Source organism: Falco peregrinus, chromosome 2 (genome assembly GCF_023634155.1).
Source record: "Falco peregrinus isolate bFalPer1 chromosome 2, bFalPer1.pri, whole genome shotgun sequence".
Lineage (NCBI taxonomy): Eukaryota > Metazoa > Chordata > Aves > Falconiformes > Falconidae > Falco > Falco peregrinus.
The window spans coordinates 93,039,233-93,067,177 of NC_073722.1; the positions used below are offsets into that span (position 1 = coordinate 93,039,233).

A 27,945-nucleotide genomic window follows, 5' to 3' on the forward strand; every position below is an offset into this window, starting at 1 on the left:
CGTGATTCCCCCCACGATTTGATGCAACCCCGAAAAGCTGCCGGGGGTGACCGGCAGTGAGCGGGGCTGGGGCGGTGGGGCCCAGGCAGGGGGTCCGGTACCCCGGGCGGTGGGGAGCGATGGCGTTGGCCCTGCCGCACGCATGAGTCTGGGGCGGGGGGGGGGGGGGGGGGGGTGTGCTCTGACGCATCCCGCCGCCTGTCGCCATGGAGGCCGCCCGGCTCCGGTACCGGCTGCCCAGCCGCCCCGGTGGGGATGCCCGGCCACCAGTTCCCAGCAGGTCCAGCTGCACCGGGCGTGCCCCCCCCGTACCCCCCCGCCGGGCGGCCGTGAGGCTGCGGCGGCCCGTGGGGAGGAGCCTCCCTCCCTCCCTCCGCTGCCCGCCATCGCCAAACTTTCCGCTCGCTCCCGGCCGCCGCCTCCCCCGCACATGGCACCGGTACCGCGGGGCTGAGCCCGGGCACCCTCCGGGCGGGAGCCGCCACTTCCAGCAGGAGCTCAGGAGCCACCGCCGCCACTGCCATCACTGCCATCACCGCCGCTGCCATCACTGCCATTGCCACCGCTGCCGTCGCCGCCACTGCCATCGTCACCACCGCCTGCCGGGGCCGGCGGCGTTCAGCCCGGCACGGGAAGACGGGGCAGAGCGGAGAGCCGGGGGGAGCGGAGCTGGTGCCCATGTGCCTGCGGTCCCGCCGCGGCGATGAAGCACCGATGACAGCCGGCGAGGGGACCCTCCGGCCCTGGAAACCGGACCCAGGGCAGGCAGGGGGAGGCCGGCCACCCCCCGGGCCATCGCTGCCCCTGACCCTCACCGTCCTGGCCTGGCTGGGCACCGGCACCACCATGGCCGGCCTCAACAAATGGATCTTTGCCACCCACGGCTTCCGCTACCCGCTGCTGCTGTCGTCCCTCCACATGCTGTCGGGGGTGGCCGTGGGGTACCCACTGGGCTGGGCACGGGGACCGTCACCGCCAGCCCCCCGGCCCCGCGCCAGGATCTACTTGCTCAGCCTCACCTTCTGCACCAGCGTGGCGTTGGGAAACCTGGGCTTGAGCTACGTGCAGCTGGATGTGGCACAGGCAGTGGCCACCACCACCCCGTTGGTCACCCTCCTGCTGTCGGGGCTGCTGGGGGGCCGGCGGCACCACCCGCTGCAGTATGCCGCCATGGGGCCCGTCTGCGCTGGGGCCGCCTGCAGCATTGCCGGCGGGCTCTGCTTCTACCAGCCGGGCTGTGGCTTCCTCCTGGCTGCCACCGTCCTCCGCGCTCTCAAGTCCATACAGCAGAGTAAGTGCCAGCTGCCTGTCCCTGTCCTGCACGCCTTCCCTCCCCTGGCACAGCCCCTGGGGCGCAGGGGTGCTGGTGTCACTCCAGTGCCACTCTGGTGCTGGTGATGCTCCCTGGCCCCTATGCCACTTTGTTGCCACCCCAAGCTACGTGGCACTCTGTCCTCCGGTGCCACCCTCTGCCCTGTCCCTGGTGCCACTCCAGCGTCACCCCAGCCCCAGTGCCACCCCTTGCCCACCCTGTCCCTGGTGCCACCTCAGTGCCACCCTTGCGCACCCAGATGCCTCCCTCAGGGCTGTGCTGTGATCCTGGCCCTGAGCTGCTGTGATCCCACTTTGTCAGTGACCAGCAAATACGGTGGTGTCCCTGCGGTGACCCATGGGCACTGCTGGCTCCCAGTGACACTGTCCCATGTCCTGGGGCCATGGGGGGTGGCTGTACCTAAGCTTGTTACAGGGACACCCAGGCTGCCCCATCCCTGTGGTCTCCCCTCGCCAGCACTGTGGGCTGCCAGGTCCCCTGTGAGTCCCTGTGCCGAGTGACATTGTCCCCATGCCCAGGGAGTCCGGCAGCCGCGGTGCTTCCCGGGCCAAGATGTCCTTGCCAGGCGGCGGAGAAGAGCCGGCTGGGTTGTTTTTCGGCCGGGAAGGGAGTGTTTCCTCTGGTGACTCAGTTGGGCACCACGGGGGACGGGCTCTGGCGTGGGGCCGAGTGCCAGGCGCACGCCCTGTGCCGTGCCAAGGTCCCGGGGGCACTGCTGGTGGCTGTACCGGGGGCGGGGAGGGCTGTGGCCACCCAAGGGATGCTACTGTCCAGCACCCACCATGGTTCCCTTGTCACCTGTGTGACAAGGAGGGGGGCCGCAGGGAGGCTGGGGGCTGCTCTGTCCCCCCAGGGACCCAGCATGTGCCTCTCTGTGCTTGCCTGTGCATGGCAGCCAGCCCGGCTGTGCCCGCTGTCCCTGGATGACTGGTGGGGGGACATGGGGACACAGAGGGGTCAGGCCACATGCCCAGAAATGTTCCTGCTGGCTGCAAAATCAGCTGAAAAAAGAGGTTTGGGGGAGGGTAGGGGTGGAAGCCGTATTTCCTCCAACGCGGGGTGGGGAAGCTGCCCCATGCAACCCTGTCCTGTGGCACCCTAGACCCCCAAACTGGAGCACCCCCCAAGCCAAGGTACCCCCAGCCCCATGGAAGGGGCTGCCCCCCGCAATTTCCCCCTTCCTGGTGACACAGCATTTCTTAACCACCCAGGCACCAAGTGCAGGGACTCGCATCTGTGGGTGCCCCATGGAGGCTGGATGTCCCTGTTAGGACGGTCCAGGTGTCCCACTGACTGTCCCCATCCACCCCCCCAGGTCTGCTGCTGCAGGAGGACCAGCTGGATGCTCTCTCCCTGCTCTGCCTGACCTCCCTGCCCAGTTTCTGCCTGCTCTTCGGGGCAGCTGTGGCGCTGGAGGTGGGTCCCTCCTGGGAGGGTGTCCTGCGCTATGACGGCACGCTCTGGGCTTGCATCCTACTCAGCTGCCTGGGCTCCGTCCTCTACAACCTGGCCACCTACTGCATCCTCTCCCTCACCTCCGCCCTCACCGTCCACGTCCTGGGCAACGTCACTGTGGTGGGCAATCTGCTGCTCTCCCGCCTCCTCTTTGGCAGCCACCTGAGCGGGCTCAGCTATGTGGGCATCGGGCTGATGCTGGCCGGGATGTTCATGTACCACCAGCCAGACCTCATCGCGGCACGCTGGGCGACGCGGTTGGGATGGGGCCTCCCCAGGCGGGAGTAGGGTCCCTGCTGGGGATGGGGGCGGAGGGGAAGCACAGCTCTGCAGATGCATGGGTGGGCTGGTGTGCGTGGTACTGTGCACACAGGTGTGCTGGTGTCCACACGTGCTGGTGCACACAGCTCTGTGTGCACACTTTTTTTGGTGTGCACAGATCTGTGTGTATGTGTGCTGGTTTGCACAGCTCTGCGTGCACATGTATTTTCTGGTGTGTGCAGCTCTGTGCGCACACGTGTTTTCTGGCGTGCACAGATCTGTGTGTACGTGTGCTGGCTGGCACAGGTCTGTGCACATGTGTGTTGATGTGCACAGGCTGTGCGTGTGCAAGGGGGTCTGTGTGCACAGCTCCGTGGCTGGGTGTGCACAGGCTCTGTAAGTGTGCGTGGGTCTCTGCGTGTGGCTATGTGTGCGTGGGGGCACGGGTATGTTGGTGTGTGAAGGCTTTGCACATGCAAGTAGGTCTCATGCATGTGGGCATGTGTGTTGGTATAGACTCTGTATGTATAAACATGTGAGCGTGCACAGCTGTATGTGCATGTGGGCATGCATGTGCTGGTGTGCACGGGTTCTGTGTGTGTAGGTGTGTTGCTGTGTACGCAGAGCTGTATGTGCCGGTGTGCACATATGTATTGGCGTGCGCAGGCTCTGCATGTGCAAGCAGATCTCATGCATGTGGGCAGGGGTGTGCTGCCGTGCACAGGTACTCTGTGCACAAGTGTGTCTGTGCAGAGCTTTATGTGCGAGTGTGCACAGGTGTGTGTGCGCGCAGCCTCTGCAGGTACATCTGTGCAGATTCTGTGTGTGCAAATGCACCTTCACGCATCTGTGTGCACAGGGGCGTGTGTGTGTGTGCACGCAGGCTGACAGGTACCGGTGTGCACACAGGCTCAGTGTGGGTGAGCAGGTCACATGTGTCCCCATGTGCACACGCAGGCTGTGCATGCTCAGGGATGTGGCTGCAGATACATGACTCTGCACATCCAACTGCTGTCCTGCCTGGGGAAACACGGAGCAGCCTGTGTGTGCACGTGTGTGTGCGTGTGTGCACGTGTGTGTGCGTGTGTGCATGTGTGTGTGCACCACTACTAAGCTCTGCTGGTTGGAGTAAACCCAGGGCTGTGTGTACATGCCGCTCTTGTGGCCAAACAAGAAGCCCAGGGATGGGATGGGTGACTGTCCCCTCTCGTGTCCCCAACCCCACTGTGTTGTGCCAATCCTATGGGGCTGGTGGTGATGCTGCCGCATTGTTGTTGTCCCCATCGTGCCCTCCCTGCCACCACGGCTCCGGCTCCAGCCCCATCCCTCCTGGCTTGCTGTGGCTGGAGCAGGCATGTGGGGGGGCAGGGCTGCCTGCCCGTCCCCAGGGCTCCCTCACAGAGATGGTGAGAGCCCAGCAAAGGGGACAGGGACGGCTCAGGCCCACTCACCACCCCTCAGGGATGGTGCTGGGCTGTGGCATGGCACACGCTGACCTTGGCAAAGGGACGTCCCAGTGTATGCATGCCCTGGCATTGATGCCAGCACAGATGTGCGGATGTGCTGTGACGGGTGCACTGGCACCACTGCGTGTGGTGGCTGCTTCCGTGCTCACTGTCTCTGCGCCAGGGCCGAAGGACCCAGCTCTGATTGCACTTGTCCCGAAATAAAGCTCTATTTTTGTTGTACTCCACCCTCAGCTTCCAAGGTGATCTCCCACCCAAAGCGCCCGCTGGCACCGTGGTGGGAAGGGATGAACTGCCCAGTGCAGGGGTGGGAAACTGAGGCACAGACATGCCTCAGCATGTCCCAGCACCCGGGGGAAGCCAGGACCACCGTGCCCACTGTGCCTGGCATCTCCGTGCTCCTGTGCAGGGACAGCTGTGGTTTAGCAGCCCAGCCCCAGGGTTGACGCAGGGACGCAGTGATGGGGAGAGGAGTCACTCGCACGCGTCCAGAGGATGGCCACTGCTGCTGGGACCTGGCACTGGCCAGTGGCAGCGTGGCTTCGCCCTGCCCCAGGGCAGCGTGACGCTGGGGAGCTATGAGCATCCTGTCTCCTGGTGTCACCCATCCGGTCCTTCTCCAGCCCTGTGACTCACATCACCCTGCAAGCACAACCCGCTCTCCCTGAAAATTCCCTGCTTGCTCCCGCCCTCTTTCCCAAACAGCAATATTCTTCCACTCATATGGGCGGCAAATTTTGAGGCTGCTTCCAGAAGCGTTCCGGGAACAGCTGCTTCCCCAGCACAGGGCGAGGGAAGGGCAGTCGGCCATGCTGTCGCGGTGTGCTGGTGGGCTCCTGCCCGTGCTATAATCCCGGGGTGCCCCAGGACTCAAGGGGCCCCACGTTATCAGCAAACAGCCCCTGCCCCAGCCAAGAGCAGCAACCACAAGCCTATTTGCTTTCTGGGCTCACATTTCAGAGGCTTTTCCGTGACGCGGAAGGTTGAAAGTCATTTTAGTTTTTCCAGTTCCTTTCAAAAGGGAAGCCCTGGTGTGACTCCAGGCCTGGGGCTGGGGGAAACTCCCCTCCCAGGCATTCCCAGGAGCTCCAACCCACACTGTGCCCTGCCAGGGGACAGGAGGAGCAGGAGCTGCAAACATGTGGCATCGCTGGGCTGGAGGAGCCCTTCCCTGGGGAACACCCACCTGTCCTCGCCCCCTGACTCATTTGCTGGCACCAGGGTCTATTCGCATCCCGCCTGCATCAGCGGCTGTGCCCTGTCCGCCCTGGTTTTGGTGCATCATGGTGCTGATGGGGCTGGCCCCCTGCCCTGCTGCTGCGGGGAGCGGGGCCAGCTGCTGCCGGTGTCCCTGTGCAGGCTGGTGGCTGGGGCCGGGCTGGGCACGGGGGTCCTGTGGGCAGCATTTATGCTGGAGCTGTGTGCTTTGATGCTGCCCATGAAGGGCCTGGCAGCAGTGGGTGGGCTAGCCTGGTGGGGTGGTGGCCCTCTCTCTGGGTATTTCAGGCCGTGATCTCAGCTCAGTGGCATCCTTCGCTCCAGCCGTTCCTCCGCTCTGGCTGCAGGCAGGATTGGGTTTCCCATGGGCATGGTGGCAGCTGCCCATGTGCCGGGTCCAGCACTGCTCCAGCAAAGCCAGGTGAGGGAAAGGCATCCCACAGGTTGGGGAGCAGACTGGGATACCTCTGCTCAGACACCTTTCTGGAGAGCAGACTGCGGCATGGGGCAGGACAAGCCCCACAGGAGTGGTGCCAGGTGGGGACAGCCCTTGCATGGGCAGGTGTGTCCCCATGCCTCAGCCACCGGCAGGCAGCAGCTTCCCAGTCCCTGCTGGGGTCTGGACCCCCTCGCCAGCCCTGGTTTCAGGGTGTGGGGGTACTGAGGTGGGTTATCGCCCTGGCAGGGCCACGAACACCTAAGGGCTCTGAGGGTCCTGCAGCTCTTGTGCCCCCAAATATGGGGGCCTCTCCTTGCCCATGTGTATCTCCACAACCCCTGCCAAGCATCCTCTGGGGTTTCACCTCTTTTTAAAGAACACCCAACTGAAGGCAGGCTGAGGCACTCCCATGCCAGGGCTTGTTAACCCCTGAGATGCCACCGCCTGGGGTTAACCGCGTAGCAGGCACGTGGCACATGCTGCTTGCATGGGCACTGCCATCAGGTTTCTGTGCTCCACATCCTGAAATGCACAGAGGGGACAGGAGATGCAAGGAGGGGTAACAGCTCTGAAGCCAGTGAATAGCATCAGCAAGGATGGGTGGCACCTCCATGGGCTTGGCCCCACCAGTCTGGAGGTGCTGGCTGGCAAGGAGCTCCAGGTGAAGAGTGAAAGTATGAGGTAGGAGAAATAAAGGTGTGTCTGATGGGACAGCATTGTAATGAGAGCTGGCTGGACAGTTTCTTCTGGATCTACTGTTTAACTGCTGCTGAAATCTTCCTCTGATGCGTGCTGGGGACTGAGCTGTGAGCTGCTGCCCTTGGTGGAGGAGCAGCGTGTCTCCATGCAGGGGAGAGGAGATCCAGGGTGGCTTTACCGCATGCCAGCTGGGTGCCTGGGACCACACGGTGGAAATTTTCTGTGTTTCAAGACAGGGGATTAACTGCTGCCCTCGGGGATGTCGGGAGGCTTACTGCATTAGCACAGAGGGACACAGGATCGGCAGCTGGGAGGCAGCAAGGACAAACACTTGCTAAGCTGGGCAGCCTAAACCAGTAAATGATATTCTTCCCTCATATGCCGGGCTGTGGTCTTAAACCTACCGCATCACAGTCCTCAAGTGGTGTCGGGGACTGTCCTGGCTCTGGAGCTGAAATTATGGCAAAGCCTTTTTTAGGGTAGACATTAAGAAAAATGCATTCCCCCTGGCAGGACAGCCTGGCCCAAGGATAGATGACATGAGAAGTGCAATGTCCAGCAGTGGCAAGCAATATCTGAGGATGCCTGAGGCAGCCCAAGCCTGGTTGGGGGCCAGGAGATGGACAGGATGATCCTTCAGACTCTCTTCCAGTCCCATGTTCTTTGGTTCAGCACGCAAAAAACCCTGCAGAATTTGCTCTGAACCATTCTGGGGCAGGCAGGCTGGCTTTACTGCTCACTCTCTGTGGCACAGGCTCATGGCTTTGCTCTGAGAAAGCTGCTGACTGCCTGTAGCCAAGTTTCTAGAAGATGAAATCACATGAGCTTTAAAAATGTCTTTAAGTCATATACTATGGTTTTATAACATAACTTTACATCGTAAAGTAGGGGTCTCTGATACAGACCGAGAGCTTGGGTCAGTGGGTTTGGGTGCCAGGTGCAGGTGTCTCACCTGGGTTCTGGTGGCTGTGAAGAAAGAAGTGGTCAAGAAACAGCTGGCAGCAGCATCACCCCCTGCTCCTTCCTCCCACTTCTCTTGAGTTGCATCCAAACTGAGATGCCCACCCTTGATGCCACAGCTGCTGGCTGTGTACCCCGCTGAGCTGGAGCTGGATTCTCACCCAACTTCCCAGCTTGGCCTTGCCTTGGACCTGCCTCATCCCCATAGATTTGCCAGCCAGTCAGGACTCCCATCTTAACAAGCCTCCATCCACATCCAGATGTGCACAGCCCTGCTCTCCCCCTCCCCAGACAGCTGGTGCCTGTGCCTGGAACCCAGCCAGCGGTGCCCTCGTGACCAGCACACAAGAGCCAGACATCTGTGGGACCTGCCAGAGTTTGTGGCACCGTTGTTCCCTATAGGGATATCCTGGTGTTGAGCTGCAGAGCTGGCGCAGAGAGGGCTGGAGATGACTCTGCACTCACCAGCTGCACCCTTGCCTGGTCAGAGATCCAGTCTGAGAAGCACCAAGGCCAGGGTCACACAGTACGCAGGGCTCCTCCAAGAGATCCACCACATCTCCGATGCTCTCTGTGATACCCATGCACCCAACCATCTCATTCTGTCCCTTCCCTTTAATGTTTCTGTTTTCCAAGAAGAACTTCTTATGTGTCCATGAGGAGTCAGGTCTTTGCTCTGCTTCTAGAAGGTGCCATGGGAGAAAAGCAACACACTCAAAGGCAGGCAAGGTCCTTTGTCACCCACCACAGCTATCACTTGAGCTGCTTTGAGCCCCTCAGAGAGCTAGTTCGCCAGGTTGCTCTCTGTGGGTGTGGAGGAGCAGCCCCATAGTGCTACTGGTAGGATATAGAATCCTAGAATCAGAGAACTGTTTAGGTTGGAAAAGGCCCTTAAGATCATCGAGTCCAACCATTAACCCTGCACTGCCAAGGCCACCACTAAACCACATCCCTGAGTGCCACATCTACATGTCTTCTAAATACCCACTGGGACAGTGACTCCACCACCTCCCTGGGCAGCCTGTGCCAATGCTTGACCACCCTTTCGATGAGGAGATTACTCCTAATATTCAGTCTAAACCTCCCCTGGCACAACTTGAGGCCGTTGCCTCTTGTCCTGCCACTTGCTACTTGGGAAAAGAGACTGGCACCCACCTGGTTACAATGCCTCGCACCAGCTGGGGCTGTGGGACCCCCTCAAGCTGACCCAGGGGCTCTGGGACCCCTCAAGCTGACCCAGGGGCTCTGGGACCCCTCAATCACACATGCCAGCCCAGGGCCCCCTACTCCCACCTGAAATAGGTCTGTTATTTCCACTTGACAGAGCTGCTGGAGCAGAAAACTTCATGCTGTGATAAACCAGAATTAATACATGGTTTGCTGCTGAGCGATGCCAAAGTGTGTCCAGGACAGGTTTTTAGTTTATAACAACATGATGACCTCGCTGCAATGATTCAACCTGACAGCAGGCTTCCTCTTACTGCTCCCATCTCGACTTCCCAGCATACCAGGAGTAAATGGGGTTCCTTATGAGCAGCGAGCAGCTCACCCAAATAACCGCGGATCTCCCAAGGGAGGCCAAGGCACCTTCTGAAAAAGGGTTGGTGCAGCTGGGTGGGTGAAGAGAAAGGGTGTGATAATGGAAAGCTGGGCATCCTTGGGTGTCTCCCAGCTGGGGTGCTGGAGTCTGATCTTTCTGCCCTCTCTGGAATGCAGCAGAAGAGTGGACTTAGGGTTGCTGTCTCAAAACCCAAAGTCCTATCCCAGTTAGGAAAAACAAACGCTGGTAACACTCCAAATATCCTGACTCACAGCTAGTTTCTGTCCTGTATTGGAAGCACAGTTTGTGCTGGAATAAAACAACACTCTCTGAACACGTGACGGTTTTGGAGTTACTGTTGAGACTCTGATACTAATGATGTGTGAAAAATAACTGCATAGCTTAAACTGTGTTGATTTTATTTATAGTAAACCCCACTACTTGCTGGTTGTATTGCAAATCCCCCAACTTTCAGTGGCAAAGACTTCATGCTCCACCCCCCTTAGATGAGAAGAGTTTATTTTCAATGTTCCAGCATGGATCTGGGAAAACTGCAGTTGGCTTTCCCTTGGTTTCTTGCCAAGGGGTTACAAGAGCTCATTTGTACGCAGAGCAGCAGCATTACTCTTACTTCATTTTCATAAACATTGAGTATCATCCCCGATGGAGAGCTGATCATTCGGAGCCTGCTGACGCCAGAGCAGATGATGACTCATAGCCGATGACCTGCTGCCAGAGGCTGCTGTTGGGTTGTATGATGGGATGGCAGGGCTCGACCGAGGTGTGGGCACCCCCCCAGGGACATGGAGCGGTGCTTCATTGGACAAGCCAAGCAGGTGGTGGGGACCCGCTCACCCCAGCAGTGCAGTGCAGCAGCGTCTGACCCCGCATGTCCCCATGCTGTGGATCTTAGCTGCCATGGAGTCGAAGTAGCTGGAGATGCGGGCGGTGGGGGTGTCCATCACGGGGATGCACAGGTACCTGATGCACCCATGTTCACCACCTCCGGGGAGACGTTGACAACCGTGCTGATGCGGTGGGTGAAGAAGAGGGGGAAGCTGTTGGCAGCCTCTGCATCACGGATGTAGGGGCTGGAGGTGATCCATGACAGGCTGCCTGGCTGGGGGGGGCTGGGGCAGCGCTGGGAGGGCTCCAGAGCTGCTGCCACTGCGGCACGCTGGTTGTGCCTAGAAACACATCCGTAACTGTGACTTGGGAAGACCAACATCATCACTCCGAACATCCCCCCTGCCTCCTTCTTCTTCCCCTAGTATATACTCAGCGTGACATCCCATGGTATGGAACACCCCTTTGGCTAGTTGGCGTCAGCTGTCCCGGCTGTGTCCCCTCCCAGTGCCCCGTGCCCCTCCAGCCCTCCCGCCGGCAGGGCCTGAGAAACTGAGAAGTCCTCGACTTGGTATAAACATCCCCCAGCAACAGCTGGGACTATCAGTGTGCTATCAACATTGTGCACTGCACCAGATACTAAGAAAACCAACTCCATCCGAGCCGAAACCAGGACACCTGCACACACGAGGTGTGAGTTTCAAGACCTCAGGGCAGTGCAGCCACCATGAGTGAATTAGCTCCAGGCTACAGCCAAGCCCCAGGCTGTGCTGTGACACCCAGTTTGGTCCTGCAGCGGGTCCCTGGATCTGTGCTGTGCACACGGGCAGCTTTCTGTTTGCAGATAGACCCGGGGTGGGGGTGGGGATGCAAACCCCTTATGCTGGGGACACTGCATGCCTGCAAGGATGGAAGGAAGCCAGTGCTACTCCTGCGGTGGGCAGGTGACAGGAGGGTCATTGCTCGCCCAGTAAATTCTGGTTGAGAGGCCACTCAAACCAGATGACCACATTGCTGGTGGCTTTACAATGTGGGCTGTTTGTTGTCAGTGCGATGGATTGGGTCTGAGATGCAAGAATGTGAGAGAGCGTGCCTGCCGCCCTCCAGACCCGCTTCTTACAGCTGTGTCGGATGAATTGCAGTCAAGGAGACAGGTGAGTCATTTTTTTCAGACCGGTGTTGAGTGATACTTTGGAAATCTGGAGCTTTTTGCTCAAAGATCTCCTTGACCATAGCGAGAGGGGTGTGGCAGGATGCCTCTCTACCCGAAGACGAGCATCACTCTGGAATTCTTTATCGCGCAGTGTGGGCCGTGGCTGTAAGGCCTTACATTTGCTTTGGTAAGGGTAAAACGCTTTGAAAAAGCCCAAAAGTCTGAACGTTCCCACAAGCGTTTAGAGCAGCAGTTCGGGGGGACCAGGGAAGAAGGGCAGCGCGGTGCCCGAGGGCGGCTGCGGGGTGCGGGCAGGGCGGGCAGCGCGTGGGGTCCGGGAGGCCCCGCCCCCGCCGGCCCGGCCTGCCCCCGGCGCCCCGCCCCCGGCGCGCGCGGCCGCCCTCCCCGCCTGCAGAGCGCCCCCTGCGGGCCGTGGGGAGCTCCCACCCGCGCGCCGCCCGCCCACCGGGGTCCCCGTGGGCAGCCGCCGCAGCGACACGCGCCGTGAGGCCGGGGACGGCGCCGGGGGCCGCTCGCCTCCGGCAGGGAGGGAGTGGGCTGTGGGGGGGTGGGGGTGCCCTCGGTTTGTGCCTTTGGGAAGCGCCCCACCGGCGTGTCTCACGGCTCGTGGGGTTTGCGGCAGCGCTATCGGGGTGCAGGGCGGTGAACGAACCCAGGGATGGGGGGAAGGGCGAGGGGTCGGGGACTCGAGAAGTGCAGGGCAAACGGGGGGCGGAATGGAGCACTGAGGGCAGCGCCTGCGGGCACCGCAGGGATGGGTGGGTGCCGGCCACGGAGGGTGGCTGTGGGTAGGTACGGCTGATCGACCCCCTTCTTCCCATTCCCCGAGCCGGGGATGCTCAGGGCAACCGCCGGCTCTGGGATCGGGCTGTGGCGGGAGCACGGAGCCAGGGACACGGGCACCGGCCACTCTGGCCTCTGCCATGTTGTTGCACAAAGTATGTTTTGATTGTCCTTGAAAAACGCTCATCTAACTTGATTTTCAACACACTGACAGAAAAGGAGATGCTAATATTTCTCGAGGTGGCCTGGCCCTCCAGCCAGCATTGCAACCTTGCGGCTTTCTTAACAAAAAACGTTTTTTGCTTAAATGAAACTGATAATTTTTTGTTTCCCAGTGGCCTCGAGGAAATAATCAGAAGATGGCTGTCATGTCTTCACTCAGGTTTGTCTTTACTGGATTAAAAAATGCTTAGCACCTTCAAGCTGTCCCCCTCAGCTGGGATTTCTAAAGAGAATTTTCACGACCAATGCAAAGGGTGTAGCTCGGGCATCTGGACAGCACACCTGGCAAATTACAGCCCAGTGCTCAAACATCTGGAGGCATCAGGCCTTGACAATGAAACACTGCTTCTTGGTTTACTGTAAAACTATTTTTTTAAAGAAACAACAAACTTTTCCCTAACCTCTGGCTTTTGTAAACAGTAACTAATGCTGTTTCTTCTTCACTAGAGCTTTTCCAATAATTCGGCTGGCCTCAGACACCTGGCAACATCACACATGGTGAAATCTGAGGCTGGAAGGTGCCTGACTTTAGAAGCAGCGCCTTCCATCTCTGGGACATCTCGGCAACAACAGACCACCTGCAATGGCGATGCCTTACAGGGCCAGCAGTGAGCTGAAGGCGTCCTCTCAAGCTGCCTGCAAAGGATGCTTCACAGTCATCACTCCGGTGCTGAAAGGCTCTAGAAATACTGAATAGGAAATTGGGGTTTGGCACCTGAATTGGCTTAAACCCACACATCTATAAAGTCTTTTTTTTTTTTTTTTTTCCCCTGAGTATTTAAGGCATCTTCTTCTTGTCTTTCCTTCCTACACCCATGATAAACCTGCCCTGCATACTGTCCTCTCCGTGGACAGATCCTTCTTGACCACTCTCATGGACAGCCTCAGCCATGCTGCCGCCCAGATACTGCACCAGACCTTAGTGATGACATCCAGCTGGAAAAAGGAATTACCAGCAGAGTCAAGTGCCTCATAGCCCTGCATCTGCAGCTTTTGCCTGCTGTGTTTATCCAGGAAAATGCGGATCTATTGTTCACCGTGACAGCTGCTGGACAGGACAGACAGGAAACATCCTGGGCCATGCTGGCACCATGCTGGCTGGCGTGTACCTGCGTCAGTTGGCTTGGGTAGCACTGAAAGCCAACAAGAGATGTGCTGAGGTGAAAAGCAAGGATATGCCAACAAGCAATTCCATCGATTTTTAGAGAGGAACCTGGAGGTTGTCTCCTGGGGTTTTCCTTGTGGGAAGATGCTGGGAGAAAAGGACTGGTTTAAAGCCAAGTGAGAGCTTCTGGATTTGGTCCAGACATTTGTGTGTTACCATGCAACACTTCAGCTATTGTTTGGATACTGCCTGGAGCTCTTGGCTCTGTCAGCTGTGAAATGTGCCATCCAGGCAAAAGCGCACCCAGGCTCCTGCAGCCCATCTCTTTCCCCTCCAGCTCTCAGCAGTCTGGGCTGCAGCAGACCTGCCCTCCACAGCCTTTGGACTCACCGGTATGTGTCTCGCCTCCACAGCATCCCAGGGTGATGAGTCGCAGAGTTTAATAATGCAATGTGAAAAAAATAGTCCCTTTAGTTTGTGGTAAACTTACTATCTGGGCCAATTCACCGTGCATCCCCAGTTCTTGCGTTACAAGAAGCAGTGACTGATTGCTCATTTGTTGCTTCCCCACTTTCTGATTTCAGAGTCTTCGGCTTTGCCTCCCCTCCATCAACCTCCTCTTCGATGTGGGGCGGTTTCAGCTCAGCGCCGCTGTGCAGCCAGCCCAGGAGCAGTTCATCCCCGTTGCTACAGTAACGGCTGCATCCATCCATCTCTCAAATGGCACCCACCCTGTGCTGGGGGGAGTCCTCAAGTGGTGCCTGGCATGCAGCAGTACCAGCACCCTGCAGGGAGCAGGGGATGTCCCTCCACTCTTGCCATGGGAGCAGAGGGGCTTTGGGGCTCTGTCTAACGGTGCTCCTCTGTGTGGAGGTGACAGGGCCAGAGCTCAGCCCCTCTGAGCACCTCCCTGTCCTCCTTGTGCTGGGAGAAACCAGTCACCAGTCGTCATTCCTCCAGCCCACCAGCTCAGTGCTGTCCTTGATCCCAGCGTCCCCACGGCAGGAGTCTGCCCTTGCCACGCAGCAGCCACCCCGGTGTGAGGAGCACCAGGCGTGGGGTGATGCCTGGCCCCGTTTGCCCTTGCCTCGCCTACCTTCAGCCCCGTGGCCTCGAAACCAGTGGAGCTGTTGGAGCTGTAGCGTTCACCACGGCAGGCTGCCAGCGTTAGCTGGTTCCTGGGCCTGGCTCTGCAGCCCCACACGTGTTCCCACCTGGCAGAGCAAGGAAGCAGCTGAGATCTTCCTGGGAGAGCAGAGGCTGGGACTTGCTGCAGACCCAGCAGGCAGGTGCCTATCAAAATCACACACTCGGTGTCCCCGACAGCCCCAGGGAGATTTTCCTCCCGAAGAGCTGGTCTCATCGCTGCCCACAGCTGACTGCAGAGGGTGCTGCTGGCTGAGCCAGTGTCCCCGCTCACCCATGCTTCTGCCATCCCCTTCCCAGCCTGGTGCTCTCAGGCTTCCAGCTTTGCTCAGCCAGCTCAGCGCATCCAGACCCATCTGTCTTCCCCCTTTTAAAAGTCAGTTTGCTCAGAGCTGACAAGAACTCCACTACACTTGTCTCTTCAGCAAACTCCTTACTGCAGGAACTCACTGGTTTCTCTGTTTAGGTAGAGCGGAGGTGAAGGCAATGGTGGTTTGATCAGGAAAGTCCCCAGCTCCAGTGCTTCCCCATGGGGATCTCTGAGGGGTTCCTCTTGCCTTCCAGTGTCGACAGATGGCTTCAGGCGGGAGAGGACCGTTCACCTTGGTGCCGACTGGTGGGGTCTGTTTTCAGCCAAACCTGGAAGAATGTGGAGCTGTGTCAGCACAGCGCTCATCAGCTGAACCAGGTGATGCTTGGAGCAGAGGGGGCTAGTACGGGCTGCCCACATCTTTCCCAGGGGAGCAGCTGAAGCCAGAGCCATAGGGCAGCTGCCACCCAGGATTAGATGAATTATCAAAGCAGCCCAGGGCACCAGCACTGACATATAACCCATGTTTCCTCTCCCTGCAGCTCCAGTCTCAGTGCGTAAAAGCAAGCAGACAGGATCTGGGCAGAGACCTGGGCCCTTTCCTCACCCAAGAGACTCCCAAGGGGAGAAGGAGCTGATACATCCCAAGTCTGGCACACTGTACAGTGCTCATGGATGCCCTGGGGCGGTGTTAGAACAGGCAGGTGACTTGACCGTAGCCCCATGCAGGCAAGACCTAGTACAGACAGTGTGACAGGCAGGTGTGAGTGGTTAGGTTCAGCCTCATCACAGGGCAGCACTGCCTGTGTTTGGCTTGGCAGGCAGCTCCCTTGCCTGCCCATGTGTTCAAGCTTGGGCCACAAATATAGTATTAACATTGTATGTTCACTGAATGATAAATCACAGGAGCTTGCACTGACCTGGAACAAGCTTTGTAAACTGCTGAGACAAATGTGCAGTTGGAAAGAAATAGCAGCTCCTGCATGTCTATCCTGAGACCAGCACTACTGCTTCACTGGGCTTGTTTTACGTACATGCTGCATCACTATTATCCTCCACAATTGCAAGAGGCTGGTAGGAAACATAGCCCAAGAAGCAAAACATTAGCTGCTACCTGCTGTCTGTTTGGGTTCCCAGCAGCAGCAGGTACTGCTACTTCTTTGAGATGACTCCTGCACCAGAGCTGTCTTCCTGCCTGAAGCCATGGAGGAAGCAAAAGGGTGAAAGCTTCATGTTCTGCACGTAGCAACGCATGTCCTGTTCCCCAGCATCTCCCCCAGGCAGGTGACAGGGCTGGGTGTCCTGAGAGGCAGAGAGGCAGAATCGGCGGGACCTTGCCCAGGAGCCGATGCTGGCCGTGCAGGAGTGGGCAGTGCTGGAGCTGCGCAGGCAGATGAGCACCACTCCTGAAGGCGAACCCTGTGGCAGGTAGGGTGGGAAGGCTGGAAAGCACCAGGATCCCTTGTGGAACGAGCCCTCCTGCATGTGGTGAGAAGGTTCAGGGCAGTCAGCAAACCCCAGGGTACAGATCTGTGGAGCTGGAGATCAGCTCCTCCCAGCCTGGCTCTGGAGAACCGTGGCCAAAGCATGCAGCCACAGGGGCAGCGATACCTCCCTGCCTGCTCCTGCTGCCCCCATTGCCCTCCAGTGGTCCTCCCCTGTCCTACGGCTGTGAAATCACCACTTCTCATGATTTGCTTGCTGTTTAAATTCCCCTCGGAGGCTGGACAGGTCTCCTCTCCAGCTCAGCCAGTTCTGCTGCGCTGCCATGCTTGGATAAGCAGCTCCCCCACGTCATCCCAACAGTGCCCCTCGGTGTGATGAGTCTCCTGTCCTGTGCATGACCAATGACCTCTCTGGGCTCATCTGCCTGGTGGCCACTGCAGAAGCAGAAACCATTACCCCCAAAGTGGTGCTTGGGAAGCTCCGTCATGCTTTAACTAACCCACATTCAACCCTAAATTAGCTGGCAAGGGAACCAGAGGATGCAGGTCAGACAATCCTGCATGTAGCAAGGGTGATTACATGTTCTCTCTCCCTCTGCCAGGAAATAAGCTCTGAGAAAAGGGCCTGACGTTATTTTTAATAAGGTTCTCAGAGCCCTGTCTGAGCCTTTCTGACAGTCTCTGGGGGCCAGGGGAAGAGCAGACTCCTTCCGACCTGCTCACAATACAGACGAGGAACACGTCATCCCACTGACGGCGAGACATGGGAATGAGTGAACACAAGCCGGAGCTGCAGGTGGGCCGTGGTCAGGGATCAGTCAGCCCTGCAGATTCCCCTGGGGCTTGGTGTGGTGCCAGAGCAACACGTTCCCAGCAGAGCATGATGCAAGGCTTGGTGCAGCACAGCAACCAGCACAACCGGCTCCTGTGAGGGTCTCCTGAGGACCAGCTCATGTGCCTCCAGACACAGCCTGCTCCAGCTCAGCACTAAGGGCTCTGCAAGGGTTCATGGCTTCAGAGCTCCTGATGTGCAGAGGAGCAGGAGAAGATGCTTTCCATCGCATTGGCAAATCGGTTTCTGCCCGCTCCTGTAGGTGCACTTTGGCTGCCAGAGCAAAGATGGTGGCAGGAGGGGACTGTCCCTACAGTGACGCCAGGTTGGAGTGCTGTACCCTGCAGCAAGGCATTGTTGTGTACCTCTGCTCTTTCGCCACCATTTCATCATCTGTTTTAACTGGCATAATCCACCCCTTCACTGCTGTCCCCTCCCTTGTCCCACGCATGGGTGGGTGGCAGCAGGAACATGGAAATCATTGGGAAACCCAAGCTGGGGTGGATCATGGGCTCCCAAGCTGATCGGCCGAGCCTGCCTGGCCCCAGATGCTGAGCTTTGCTTCTCTTCATCAGAGGAGAGGGATTCAGCATCTGAAGAATGGTTCTGACAGTGGGTGAAAGCCCAGATGGGGTCAGGGAGGTCTTTGATGTTCTTGTGCTGTTTAGTCACAAGGCCTTTGTGTCTGAACATGGCCAGCCTCAAACGGTGGGGGACAGTGTGCTTGGGCTGTACCTGCACCCAGAGTCTCTCGTCTCTCCAGGCCCTGCTTGGACATGCCCCACACAGCTCCCCTGCCCACATAGTTTGGATTCTGGGGCACCTCTGCCTCAGGGCGATGATGCAGTCTGGTGGGTTTGGATGCAGTGAATTGTTTCAGGATGGATCTGAGGTTTTTCCTACATCCTGGATGAGGTGGGATTGACGCAGGTTCGGTGATGTTTCACCCAGCTCTCAAATCGATCCGGTTTCCTTCCTGGCAGAAGAGCTGCTGCTGGCCTGGAGTGGTGTGTGAAGCTGCAGGACGAGTCAGGCTGCTCTGGGCACGTGTCGTCACCCCCATCTCCACCTGCAAGACAGGGATGTCTCTAATTCCCAAATTCAGGAAGGAGTGGCAGTGGTCCACAGGTCTTCCCTACTTCAGAGGAGGTTTGAATGTGACCCACCCTTCCACCCTTTCCATCCTCTCCCTGCGTGTCCCAAGGGCCCTTCTGTCCCTTCAAGCAGGCTGTGCACCCAAGGGCATAGGCAACTCTGGTGACAGTCACTAGACAGCTGATCCGATCTCCAGGTCCCAGCTGTAAGGAAGCCCAAGTGTGCATTTCTTGGAGGGCAGTGGCCCATTTCAAATGAAGCAATCAAGAGACTCGTCAACTTGGGAAACAAAAAGACATTCTTTTCAAGACAGATTTAATTGCCAAAATGCCTGCAGGGTGGCAGCCTTGCAGGGGGTCAGGGTTCACCCCTGAAATCCTTGTCAGGAAAAGCAGCAGCTTTCCACGTCTCAGGGCTGCTTCTCTGTGCTGGGCTGACAGCTGTGAGGGAAAAATCCAACTGACAGCACATCACCTTTGTAATCTTATGGCCCCTATGTGCTTAAATCCCATGTGTCCTGATCATCCTGCTGTCTCCTGATCATCCTGCAGCCAGGAAATCATGGATCTGGATCCAGCAAGATCACAAGTTCCCATCTGCCAAATTAGAGCACAAGAAGGTGTTTCTGGACAGCTCTGCTTTCACTGGAGGCTGAGGGACAGTCTGTCCTAGACTTGCGGTTAGAGCCACCCCTTCTCCCCCCAGCAGGCTGGGTATGTCCCAGCCTAGGGTTTGTTCCAGTGGCTGCAGCGTTTTGACCCAAACCCAGACTTGCCATCACATTGAATCCCGGTGTTGCCTTTGAATTGGTCCTTTGCATGGGTCACTGAGGGCAGGAGGTGGCCCATGTGCAAGTCACTGCTCCCCCAGCCAGGTAATGAACTGGATACATCAAGCCTGACACGGGTCTGCTCCCACTTTGCTCTCTGCAGTTCCATCTGCCTCCTGTGTCTCTGCCAGACCCGTGGTCCCACTCTGTACAGGGAAGCAGCAGATCTGGGCAAGCCCGGCCCCACCATGGGTGTCCTCTCAACCATCCTCACCAGTGCCAGGCCTTAAAATTCTGGCGCTGGTAGTCCCACTGCATCTCCCATCATCAGACCTTAGCCTGCTTTGTGTGGGGAAATAATTAATTACTGGCAACGTGCTGGACCAGTGGGCACAGTTCCCAGTGCTAGGGATTTATTCATGGGCTCAGTCACGCTATGCACAGAAATAGAGGGGACTGCTCACACGAGGAAAGGCTGCATGGTGCTGGGCTGGCTGAAACCTGGGACGAGGCTGGCCACGGGTGCCACAGCCACCACGCCACTGCTTCATGCTTGCTCCTACCCCCAAGGACAGAGCTGGCATCACTGGGAGCCCAGGCTGGCATTCAGCATTTTGCCAAGTTTCCTCCTGGAAACCAAAACCCTGGTCTCCATGAATGCACCCTTCTCACTGACAGCACAGCAGGGTGAGGGCAGGGCTTGAGCTCAGCTTTCAAGGGCCAACATGTTCTTTGCAGACATTACTAATTCAAGGGGTAACTAACTAATTGGGCATGTGCGGCATCAGCATTTTAATCAGCCGGAGTTTATTAGCATTTATATGGCCCTGAATGCAGAGTCCTATAAAACCAGCGTTCCTTAGTAGTACAGTTAGGGTAATTTCTTGGTTGCTTGTGTCTGTAATCCCTGCTAGACTCTTATGTTGTGCCTTATTTAATATTGCAACATGGTCTAAATTTCAGTAACTTCAGCCTGCTTGAGGTGTGTGAGCACGCAGAGTCCTCGGAATGTATTCCAGCGTGGCACCCCTGCCCTTCTGTGAGCTCTCCTCACCAGGAACCGCGGCCAAGGCCCCACGTCACCCCTTGACGGGGCCAGGGATGGCTCCAGGGCCAGGGATGGCTCCGGGGCTGATGCCCTCGTCCTCCTGACACCTCCATCCCAGCAGGCAGCTGGTGTGCCCCTCCCTGTGCTCAGCTGCATGGCCAGCCCCCTCAGGGCTCCTGACACCTACTCACTGACACCCTCCACTTTTCATTCCTGCTCTTCTTTTATGACACCAGGGCCTGGGAGACTTGATCTCGGGGGGCATAAAGTTTTATTTTCCGCCTTATTTTTAGGACTCCCTGCAATGCACTGCTGGGGATCCCTGAAAGAACGCTGCTGCGAGCACACACTGCTCGGGATGCCTCTTCTCTGCTGCACCGCTGCCACAAAACCGCCGCTGGGTTCCGCGCCCGCGGATCCCCGCCCCGCCCCGCGCCCGCGCCCGCCAAGATGGCCACCCACGCCCCGTCCCGGCATCTCGCCGCCGCGGGGCGTCTCATTGGGCAGCGGCGCTGCCCATCAAGCGATCGGCGCCCCTGCGGTGTGGGGCCCGCGCGGGGCGGGGCAGAGCCGCTCGCCATAGGCTGCCGGGGAGGCCCGCCCCCGGGAGGGTTGCCTAGCAGCCGGGGGACTCTGGCGGCGGCCGGCTGGGCCCGCGGCGGTAGCGAGCGGGGCCGGACTGGGACCAGAACGGGACCGGGACCGCCTGCCCTGCACGGACTGGGGCAGCCTGGGACCGACGTCCCCTGGGAGCCGATCCCTGAGATACCCTTGGCCGCCGAGGTCCTGACCCCCGGGATCCCCGCTGGGCCTCTGTCCCCCCAGGCCCCTGTCCCCCGAGGCCCCGGGCCGCTCCTCAGAGGAACCCCCGAATACCGGCCCGGGCCCGCCCGAGCCTCCTGACCCTTACACAGGGAGTCCTCCCCCCCGAGAATCCCCCTCCCCGACCTCTGACTCCCACAGCCAGGGAATCCCTGGGTTCCCCCAGACCCACGCTGAGGGGACCCTTTGCTCCCAGTCAGCCTCCCACACGCAGCTGCCCTCTGCCCCCTCACTGCCCTCTCTTGCTCTTGTCCCTGCCAGCACAGCCCCTCCTGGCACCCAGATCCCCTTTCCCACCTCATCCCTCTGGCAGTGCCAGGCCTGGAAGGACAGAGATTTCGCACTGGGAACCCTGCCTTTTGCTCCAGGGTGGCCCCAGGGACCTGCAAGCCCGCCTCCACACACCTCTAGGGACTGCAGAGCTGCAACATGTGCTTCTCCACTTCAGCTGCTACTTAGAAACAGTTGGGAGGGAGTCTTCTCCTCACCACCCTTCAAAGTCGGTGGTCCATTACTCTCCTTCCTTCCCATGGGTGTTCAACAGCCTTTCTGGGACAAGGACCAGTTCTGGTGCATGAACCCCATGTCCTGGCCCTGTGCCCAGACCCAGGCAGAACTCCAGCATGATCTGAAACTCCCACGTTTTCCCACTTTATATCGTTTCTCTAATGCTGTCACCTTGTTTTCCTTTTAGAGATAAAATCCAAGAAAGAAGAATACATGACAGTAGCAGCAGAGGGACCTTGAAGTTCCTTGATTGAATCTCACCTTGTATAAGAGCTGTGTCCTTTCTAGACCTAAAAAACCACTCAACTCACAAGTGTTTAACTGAAGCCATGGCAACAGGGGATCCAGCTGTATTCCAAGAATCATCTCAGGACGTGAAGCAAAGAAACAAACCCTTGATGAAGGGCATGGCAACTCAGGAGAAGGCAATGATCACATTAGATGCCATGAAGATGTTAGCTCCACATCAGTTAAAACCTGATAATGTTGAGACAGAAAGAATCATAGCTGTCTTGGATGAGACAATTGCCAAGCTGGAGATGAGCAGTTTGATACCACATATTATTAACTCTCTGGATAGGTTTGCTGATATGCTGGGACCTGAGATCACAAACAGCCTGACTGAGCACCAAAAGCTTTCAAATGAAATGGAGCATCTGCTTGTCAGGTCTGAAGAAGAGGACACCATGACAGCTGAGGAGCAACGGGGCTGTCTCTGCTTGCTAGAGCAACATCTGAAATGTTCTGTTAGAAACGTACTGAGACTCTTACTGGCCAACCCTTCAGTTTGCCACATTCTGAAATATGAAGCCTGGGCAAGAAAGTCGCCAGCTGAAGTGTTCATCAAAGCTTTTGGGGACTTCAGGAATTTCATGCTCGAGAGACTCCTGACTAGTCCTGTGGAAGAGGAAAGAAAGATTCAGATCAAGGAGGACATTTTCCTCCAGATTAAGAAAAACACTGAAGCAATCACAGCTTTACAAGCAGAACTGGCAGCAGCAATCCGGACTCAAGAGGAGGAGGTATGATACTGTGGGAATATGTTTTCCAACAAAGCGTTACTGAAGCAAAACATTGGTAAGCTAAAAAATGATCCCTTTCTTGCAGTTCTTAAAGATGAAATTCTAGAAATAATTTCTAAACCAGATCCTAAATTTAAAGATACTATTTTCATTGTAAAATATAATTAAAAATGCTTATTGCATACTTTTTTTTTTAATTTGGCATGTTTTGAACCTGTTCTCACCAGCCAACTTGAATGATACAAGTCACTGAGTTTAAAAAGGAGCTGCAGGACAGGCACAAATTACTGCGGTAGTGTTTTGGCAGGGCTACAATGCCAGCTTCCAGCATGAGACTTCATCCACTGCTGATGAAATGATGAAAAGTCATTCCAGGGAGAGATTGCTCTGATTAAAATCCATTTTTAATATCTGCTCTGTCTTCACTCTTGCTTAAAACCAACATTTCTGTGACTTCCAGCTCTAATCCTAGCTGCCTTAGAGCATTTGTGATTAATATGTGATTATACAAATTCTTCATTTTTTTCAGTGAAGGCAGCTGAGATACAGACAAATGAACAGGCATTTCCCAGGCTCTTTCTGTGAGTCTGTGGGCAGTGCCAGCATCCAAGCCCCTGAACTCCTGACAAGCAATCCTTTGTTTTATACGTATGCTTTTCTTTCTCCTTCCTGCAAGAGGGGTCAGAGGGGAAGGTTTTGTCATGTGCTTACTGCATTGAATGGTGCTAACAGAGACAAGGGCCTGCTTTCCTCATTCTCTCCGCTCCTTGGAGATCCGTGAATCGAGACACCTGAGATTTTTATGTGCAATTTGGCAGCTTGTCCAGGGCATAATGAATAAATCTGTTTCACTGGTCCCTGCTGAGGATTTCTCTTGCAGGCAGCACACTGAGCTGCATCCCCCAGCCAGCCATTCTGAGCCTAATCCAAAGCTTGAGGGAGCTGTGGGTAGCCCTGATTTTGGCTGTTCCTCAGATGGCAGTGCCAGTGGGTCTTGGTATGGTTTGTTCAGTTCTCTACCTTTACTAACAGGTTGCCAGAGGAGCAGTGGGGGAAGGTTTCCAAAGCACCTTGTGCAAGTCTAACTGTTCCCTCAGCCAGCAGTGGCAGGTCCCTGTTGCTACCTGATCAGCAGGGTGTTGTCTTAGGTCTCCTCCACCTTTGCAAGAGTGCCTTACTTCTGCCCACCTTATGCCTCAACGGTATTTCTCTTGTTTTCTGGGTCTAGATTCACAGGAGGGACAATGTGATCAAAGACCTCAAAACCAGCATGCAAGATCTGTCCAAAGACTGCGAGGCTGGCATCCAGCAGATCAAGCAGCAAGGAGAACAACAGCAAAAAGAGGAGCTGCAAGCCTCCCAGGCCAAATGTACCAGGCTACAGCAGGACATTCAGCGGCTACGAACACAACTCAGTGCACTTGTACTGGAGCATCGAGCATCAGAGCTGGCTCTCAGAAAGGTAAATGGGAGGAGGGCTCTAGAACAGGACATTTAAAACCTTTTGTAGCGCTGTCAGGTCTGGTTGCTGGCTGCTGCAAGTAATTACTTGGTTCATGCTAGCTCCTGGCAGGATGCACATGCTTTTTGTCAGAGTATACCTGCTCTGTCCTCATGCTCTGCTGATTCCAGTGGAAAGCAACCCTGCAGCAACAGCAGGGAAGCAGCCTGCTCACAGGTCCTCCTCCTGCCTGCTGACTTGACTCTGAAAACACCTTTATACAGCACTGTGACACTGCATGCTAGAGAGACTGTGGTCTAGTTGAAGTGCAGAGCAGCTGGGCTGTGGCAAAACAGGCATGGCGTACGTTAAGAAACAAGGGATTTGGTGTAGGGTAAGCAGAGCAAACATAATATTGGCTCTATATAAAGCCATCTTTTAGAGTTGATTGTAGTATTCAAGGTTGAGCACAGCTGATCTTGGAAGCTAAGAAGTTTCTATGTTGTCTGGCACTTTGCTGAAGACACAAACCAAGGCATCGGGTTGAGTTGAATGAGGGGGGAGATTTGATTTATCACAGTGCTGAGCAGCTACAGGAGGAGGAAATGGGCATGGCAGGCTCAGGCCTCTGTATCAACAACTTTGCCCTGAGCCAAACATGCTAGTGACATGGGCACAGAGAATCTAGAACTGGAAAAAGAGCAGTTTTTTCCCCCCTCATATTACTCCTACTGGGTATTTACTCCGAGCAAGCATTGGCCTCCCATCGGCAGGACAACCCGTGCTGGTAATGGGGCATCTTTCACTTTTGCATTGGATGACGTAGAGCAAAGTGGCCGTGGGGCTGGGCACTGACAAAGCATGACATGCAACTTAGAGCTGCAGCACAAAATCCAAAACCTACCCGTTTACACCACCTTTAATGGAGTGGCTCTATCAGACAGTTTCTTTTGAGGCTGCAGGCCACTGCAGTATTTGTGGGTGTGTTGCTCGGTTCATTCTAATGCTCATGCAGACAGATTTACTGACCACAGAGGTTTCCTTTCCCCCCCTTTAGCAGGTCCTGTAGTCCTGTGTGGTCTAAATAGCTGAGGTCTGACCTCATGATGGCCTGGGAGCCCTTGGGACATTCTGGGTCAGTGTCATACAGGAAATCAGGCGGCACTTGTGATGGGCTTTAGCTGATCTTTCTCTTGATGATTCTAGGGAGCACAGACACAGCAGCATGTGGTAAATGGCCCATAACTGGTTATGCTGCAGTATAGCCACCGTTAAGCTATTTTACAGCTAGAAATATCTCTTTGTTTTAAAAGGCACTATCTTTTGAGTACTTTCTGTCCGGCTTTCATGTTTAGCAATTCTCTGTTGCCTAAATTTTAGGGTAGTCACCCCAGTTTGTCAGTGACTTGCCACATTCCATCAGACGTTCATTTCCTACTGCAGAATACACCTTTCAGATGCATGTCAATCCCCCAGCTCCACGCTGTACACCAAATAGGACCTTTTTGCCTCAGGGAGTGTCCCATGAGAATCCCCAAACCAGGGCAAGCAAAATACGTCAGCTGAAGGAAGCTTGCCACAAGGAGGAGGTGTTACGCTCAAATGTAATGATGCTGGGGCTCAAAACTACATTATTTTCTAACTCGGGCTACTCTCTAGCAGGCTTCAGGTACCTGCAAGGAACCTCTGTTGTTTTGTGTTACAGAGGAAGTGCAGACTGGAGAAGGAAATTGTGAACTGGATCGAGAAATACGACACAGACATGGGAGAAAAACAGGTATCCACTTTAGAGTGCTTTGCTATCCCGTGAAATTATATGTTCAGATAGATTCTTGTCCAAAAGGACACATGGCTCTTACACAGGAGGCTATGGAAGTGAGGAGCAGTTCAGCATCCAAAAGAAGTACAGGCTTTTGTAGGAAAGGTATCTTTGTCCTGCCTAGGTGTTAGGAGTTCTCTGCTGCTTTGACTTCAGAAAAAGTTACATCCACTGCTAAATCCCACAGTATCTGGGGGAAAGTGGTTTGCCATGTTCTGTAAGACATGCCCACCCGATGCTAGGGAACAGGTTTTTCAGTTTTGCTTCAATCCTCAATCCTGTTGGCCCCTAATTCACGTCCAATTTCTGCTGCCCCCCTTGGGAGATGCGCTAAGCACTAAGAAACATAACAACCTGCATACCGCTGCCTTGGCATCCAACTTAACCACAGCAGTCTGAGAATCACATCAGCACCCCGCAACCTCACCTCTGAGAAGGCCCTAGTTGCTTTCCTGTTCTTGCCCTATTTATGGAGATGGATAAAAGCTGCTGGATTGCTAACAAAGCAAAAAGTAGGTTATGGAGATGGATAAAAGCTGTTGGATTACTAACAAAGCAAAATGTAGGCAGGGACCTAGAAGCCGGCTGCTAATAGTAGGAAGTGATCCCCCCGTGTCAGATGCTTAACAATGGGATTATTTTGGTCTCCTGCATGCTGGGTGGCTGGAGCACCACGTCACAGAAGGTTTGGGGCAGAACTTGATAAGGCAGAGACACACATTAACGCTGCTGATTCCCCTAATCTTCCCTCTCTGTGTGGCTTCCTCAAAGGCATTAGGAAAGGCATAAACTGCTGCTGAGCTTGGAAGTGTAGCAACATCATTAAAAATACCTGTCCTTGGACTTTTCCAGGCTGACATGGTCTGGCACTTCTCATGCTTTCAACAGCGTACAGCATATTAGCTGGGCTTCAGTGCTGCTTGCCTGAATGGCTTCTTAGCAAAGGTGTTAGCTCAGGCTCAGCCTTACCCAAACTGCAGTCTTTTTGCACGGAACACCTGCAAAAGGGACTCTGTCCTGCGTGTGTGTGGGTGCTGTTTGCAACACAGGGAGAATTATGAGAATATTTTTCAGAGGTGCATGAAGATACTAGGACCTGGCATCTCATGAAATTCCCTGGGTACCGGGCACATGCCTCCTTTTTGAGTCCCTTTGGAAAGACTCAGCTCAGCTCCCAGTTGTGGTTCTGCTTGCGTTTGGGATGAGTTTAAGGACCTTCACCCAGGGATGTACAGGGAGGAGCTGCTGAATGCCCTCCAAACTGCTGTACTTGGTATCTGTTGTCTTGCTAGGCTGAGTATGAGGAGGTTCATGCTGCCTATGCCAAGGAGAAGGTCCAACTATCCCTGCTGAAAGAGAAACACGCGGTCCTTCTCCAGGAGTATTCCCAGATTGAGGAAGAGCGCAGGATACGTCAGGAGAAGGAGGAGCAGGCTTTGAAAGAGTTGACCACCATGACCCTTGCTGCCACCCGCATCCAGGCCTTCTGGAGAGGCTACTTGGTCCGGTCCCTCTTCAAGTCAAAAAGGAAGAAGAAGAAGGGCAAGGGCAAGAAGACCAAGAAATAAAGCACAAAATCTATTATCTGTCCTCCTGGCAAAGCTTCTGACTCTGCTCGGCCTGAGCTGTTCTAGATAAAAGCATTAGGTTGGAGTGATCGTTTGCATTCAGGCCTCTAGGGCTGGGGCTGCCTCTCACAGTTGGAGTATATTAGAGCTGCGGTTCCAATATACTCCATTTTAGGTCTCCTCAATGCAAGGAGACTCTGCAAGGAGTCTCCCGGTGAAGGGACTGAGCCAGGAGCACAGGTTCCTGTCTTGTGGCCTTGGTTGTAGTCTCCTTGTTTATATTTCGCTTGTGTGTCAGGGCCTCATTCTGTTCTTACTGAAGGTGGCAATAAAATCATTCCAGGGTCAAGATGAGGCCCTTCATCTGACAAGGTTTCTGCTTGTGCGGATTTGAGACACCATGTCCCTTTCTGCAGGAGGAAGCTGCAGGACCATTGCTTATCAGTGTGAGAAGTGATGCAAATCCTGACTGGGCATCACCCCTGGCAGTTTGCAGTTTTCAGCAGGGGCCGTCCAAAGGGTGGGATGTGGCATGGTCGCTCAGCACCTGCCCTGCTTCCAATCCTAACAAATCACTCCCTAAACCAAGTAGCAAACTGTGCCCTCTTTAATGCAGATCC

At 55.8% G+C, this 27,945-nt stretch overlaps 2 protein-coding genes across 2 annotated transcripts; both read left to right on the forward strand.

The window, feature by feature from the left end:
• The first annotated feature begins 162 nt into the window (after window positions 1–162).
• SLC35E4 (solute carrier family 35 member E4) lies at window positions 163–4,742 on the forward strand. Its single transcript, XM_005233313.3, has 2 exons — window positions 163–1,291; window positions 2,649–4,742. Exons 1-2 carry the CDS (start codon window positions 679–681, stop codon window positions 3,074–3,076), a joined length of 1,041 nt encoding a protein of 346 aa, XP_005233370.2. The 5' UTR covers window positions 163–678; the 3' UTR covers window positions 3,077–4,742.
• A 16,057-nt stretch (window positions 4,743–20,799) lies between these two features.
• IQCD (IQ motif containing D) lies at window positions 20,800–27,676 on the forward strand. The gene is made up of 5 exons (XM_055798119.1): window positions 20,800–20,929; window positions 21,663–22,497; window positions 23,726–23,959; window positions 25,644–25,715; window positions 27,050–27,676. The coding sequence occupies exons 2-5, from the start codon at window positions 21,805–21,807 to the stop codon at window positions 27,323–27,325; spliced, it is 1,275 nt and encodes a 424-aa protein (XP_055654094.1). The 5' UTR covers window positions 20,800–20,929; window positions 21,663–21,804; the 3' UTR covers window positions 27,326–27,676.
• Window positions 27,677–27,945: the final 269 nt, after the last annotated feature.

What these genes read in the sequence shown, in the direction of transcription:
- SLC35E4 (XM_005233313.3), top strand. Translation starts at nt 679, where the DNA reads ATGTGCCTGCGGTCCCGCCGCGGCGATGAAGCACCGATGACAGCCGGC. An exon ending in TCTCAAGTCCATACAGCAGA is followed by an intron (nt 1,292 to 2,648) that starts GTAAGTGCCAGC and finishes CCACCCCCCCAG; the next exon opens with GTCTGCTGCTGCAGGAGGAC.
- IQCD (XM_055798119.1), top strand. Translation starts at nt 21,805, where the DNA reads ATGGCAACAGGGGATCCAGCTGTATTCCAAGAATCATCTCAGGACGTG. An exon ending in TCCGGACTCAAGAGGAGGAG is followed by an intron (nt 22,498 to 23,725) that starts GTATGATACTGT and finishes TTCTGGGTCTAG; the next exon opens with ATTCACAGGAGGGACAATGT. An exon ending in CAGACATGGGAGAAAAACAG is followed by an intron (nt 25,716 to 27,049) that starts GTATCCACTTTA and finishes TTGTCTTGCTAG; the next exon opens with GCTGAGTATGAGGAGGTTCA.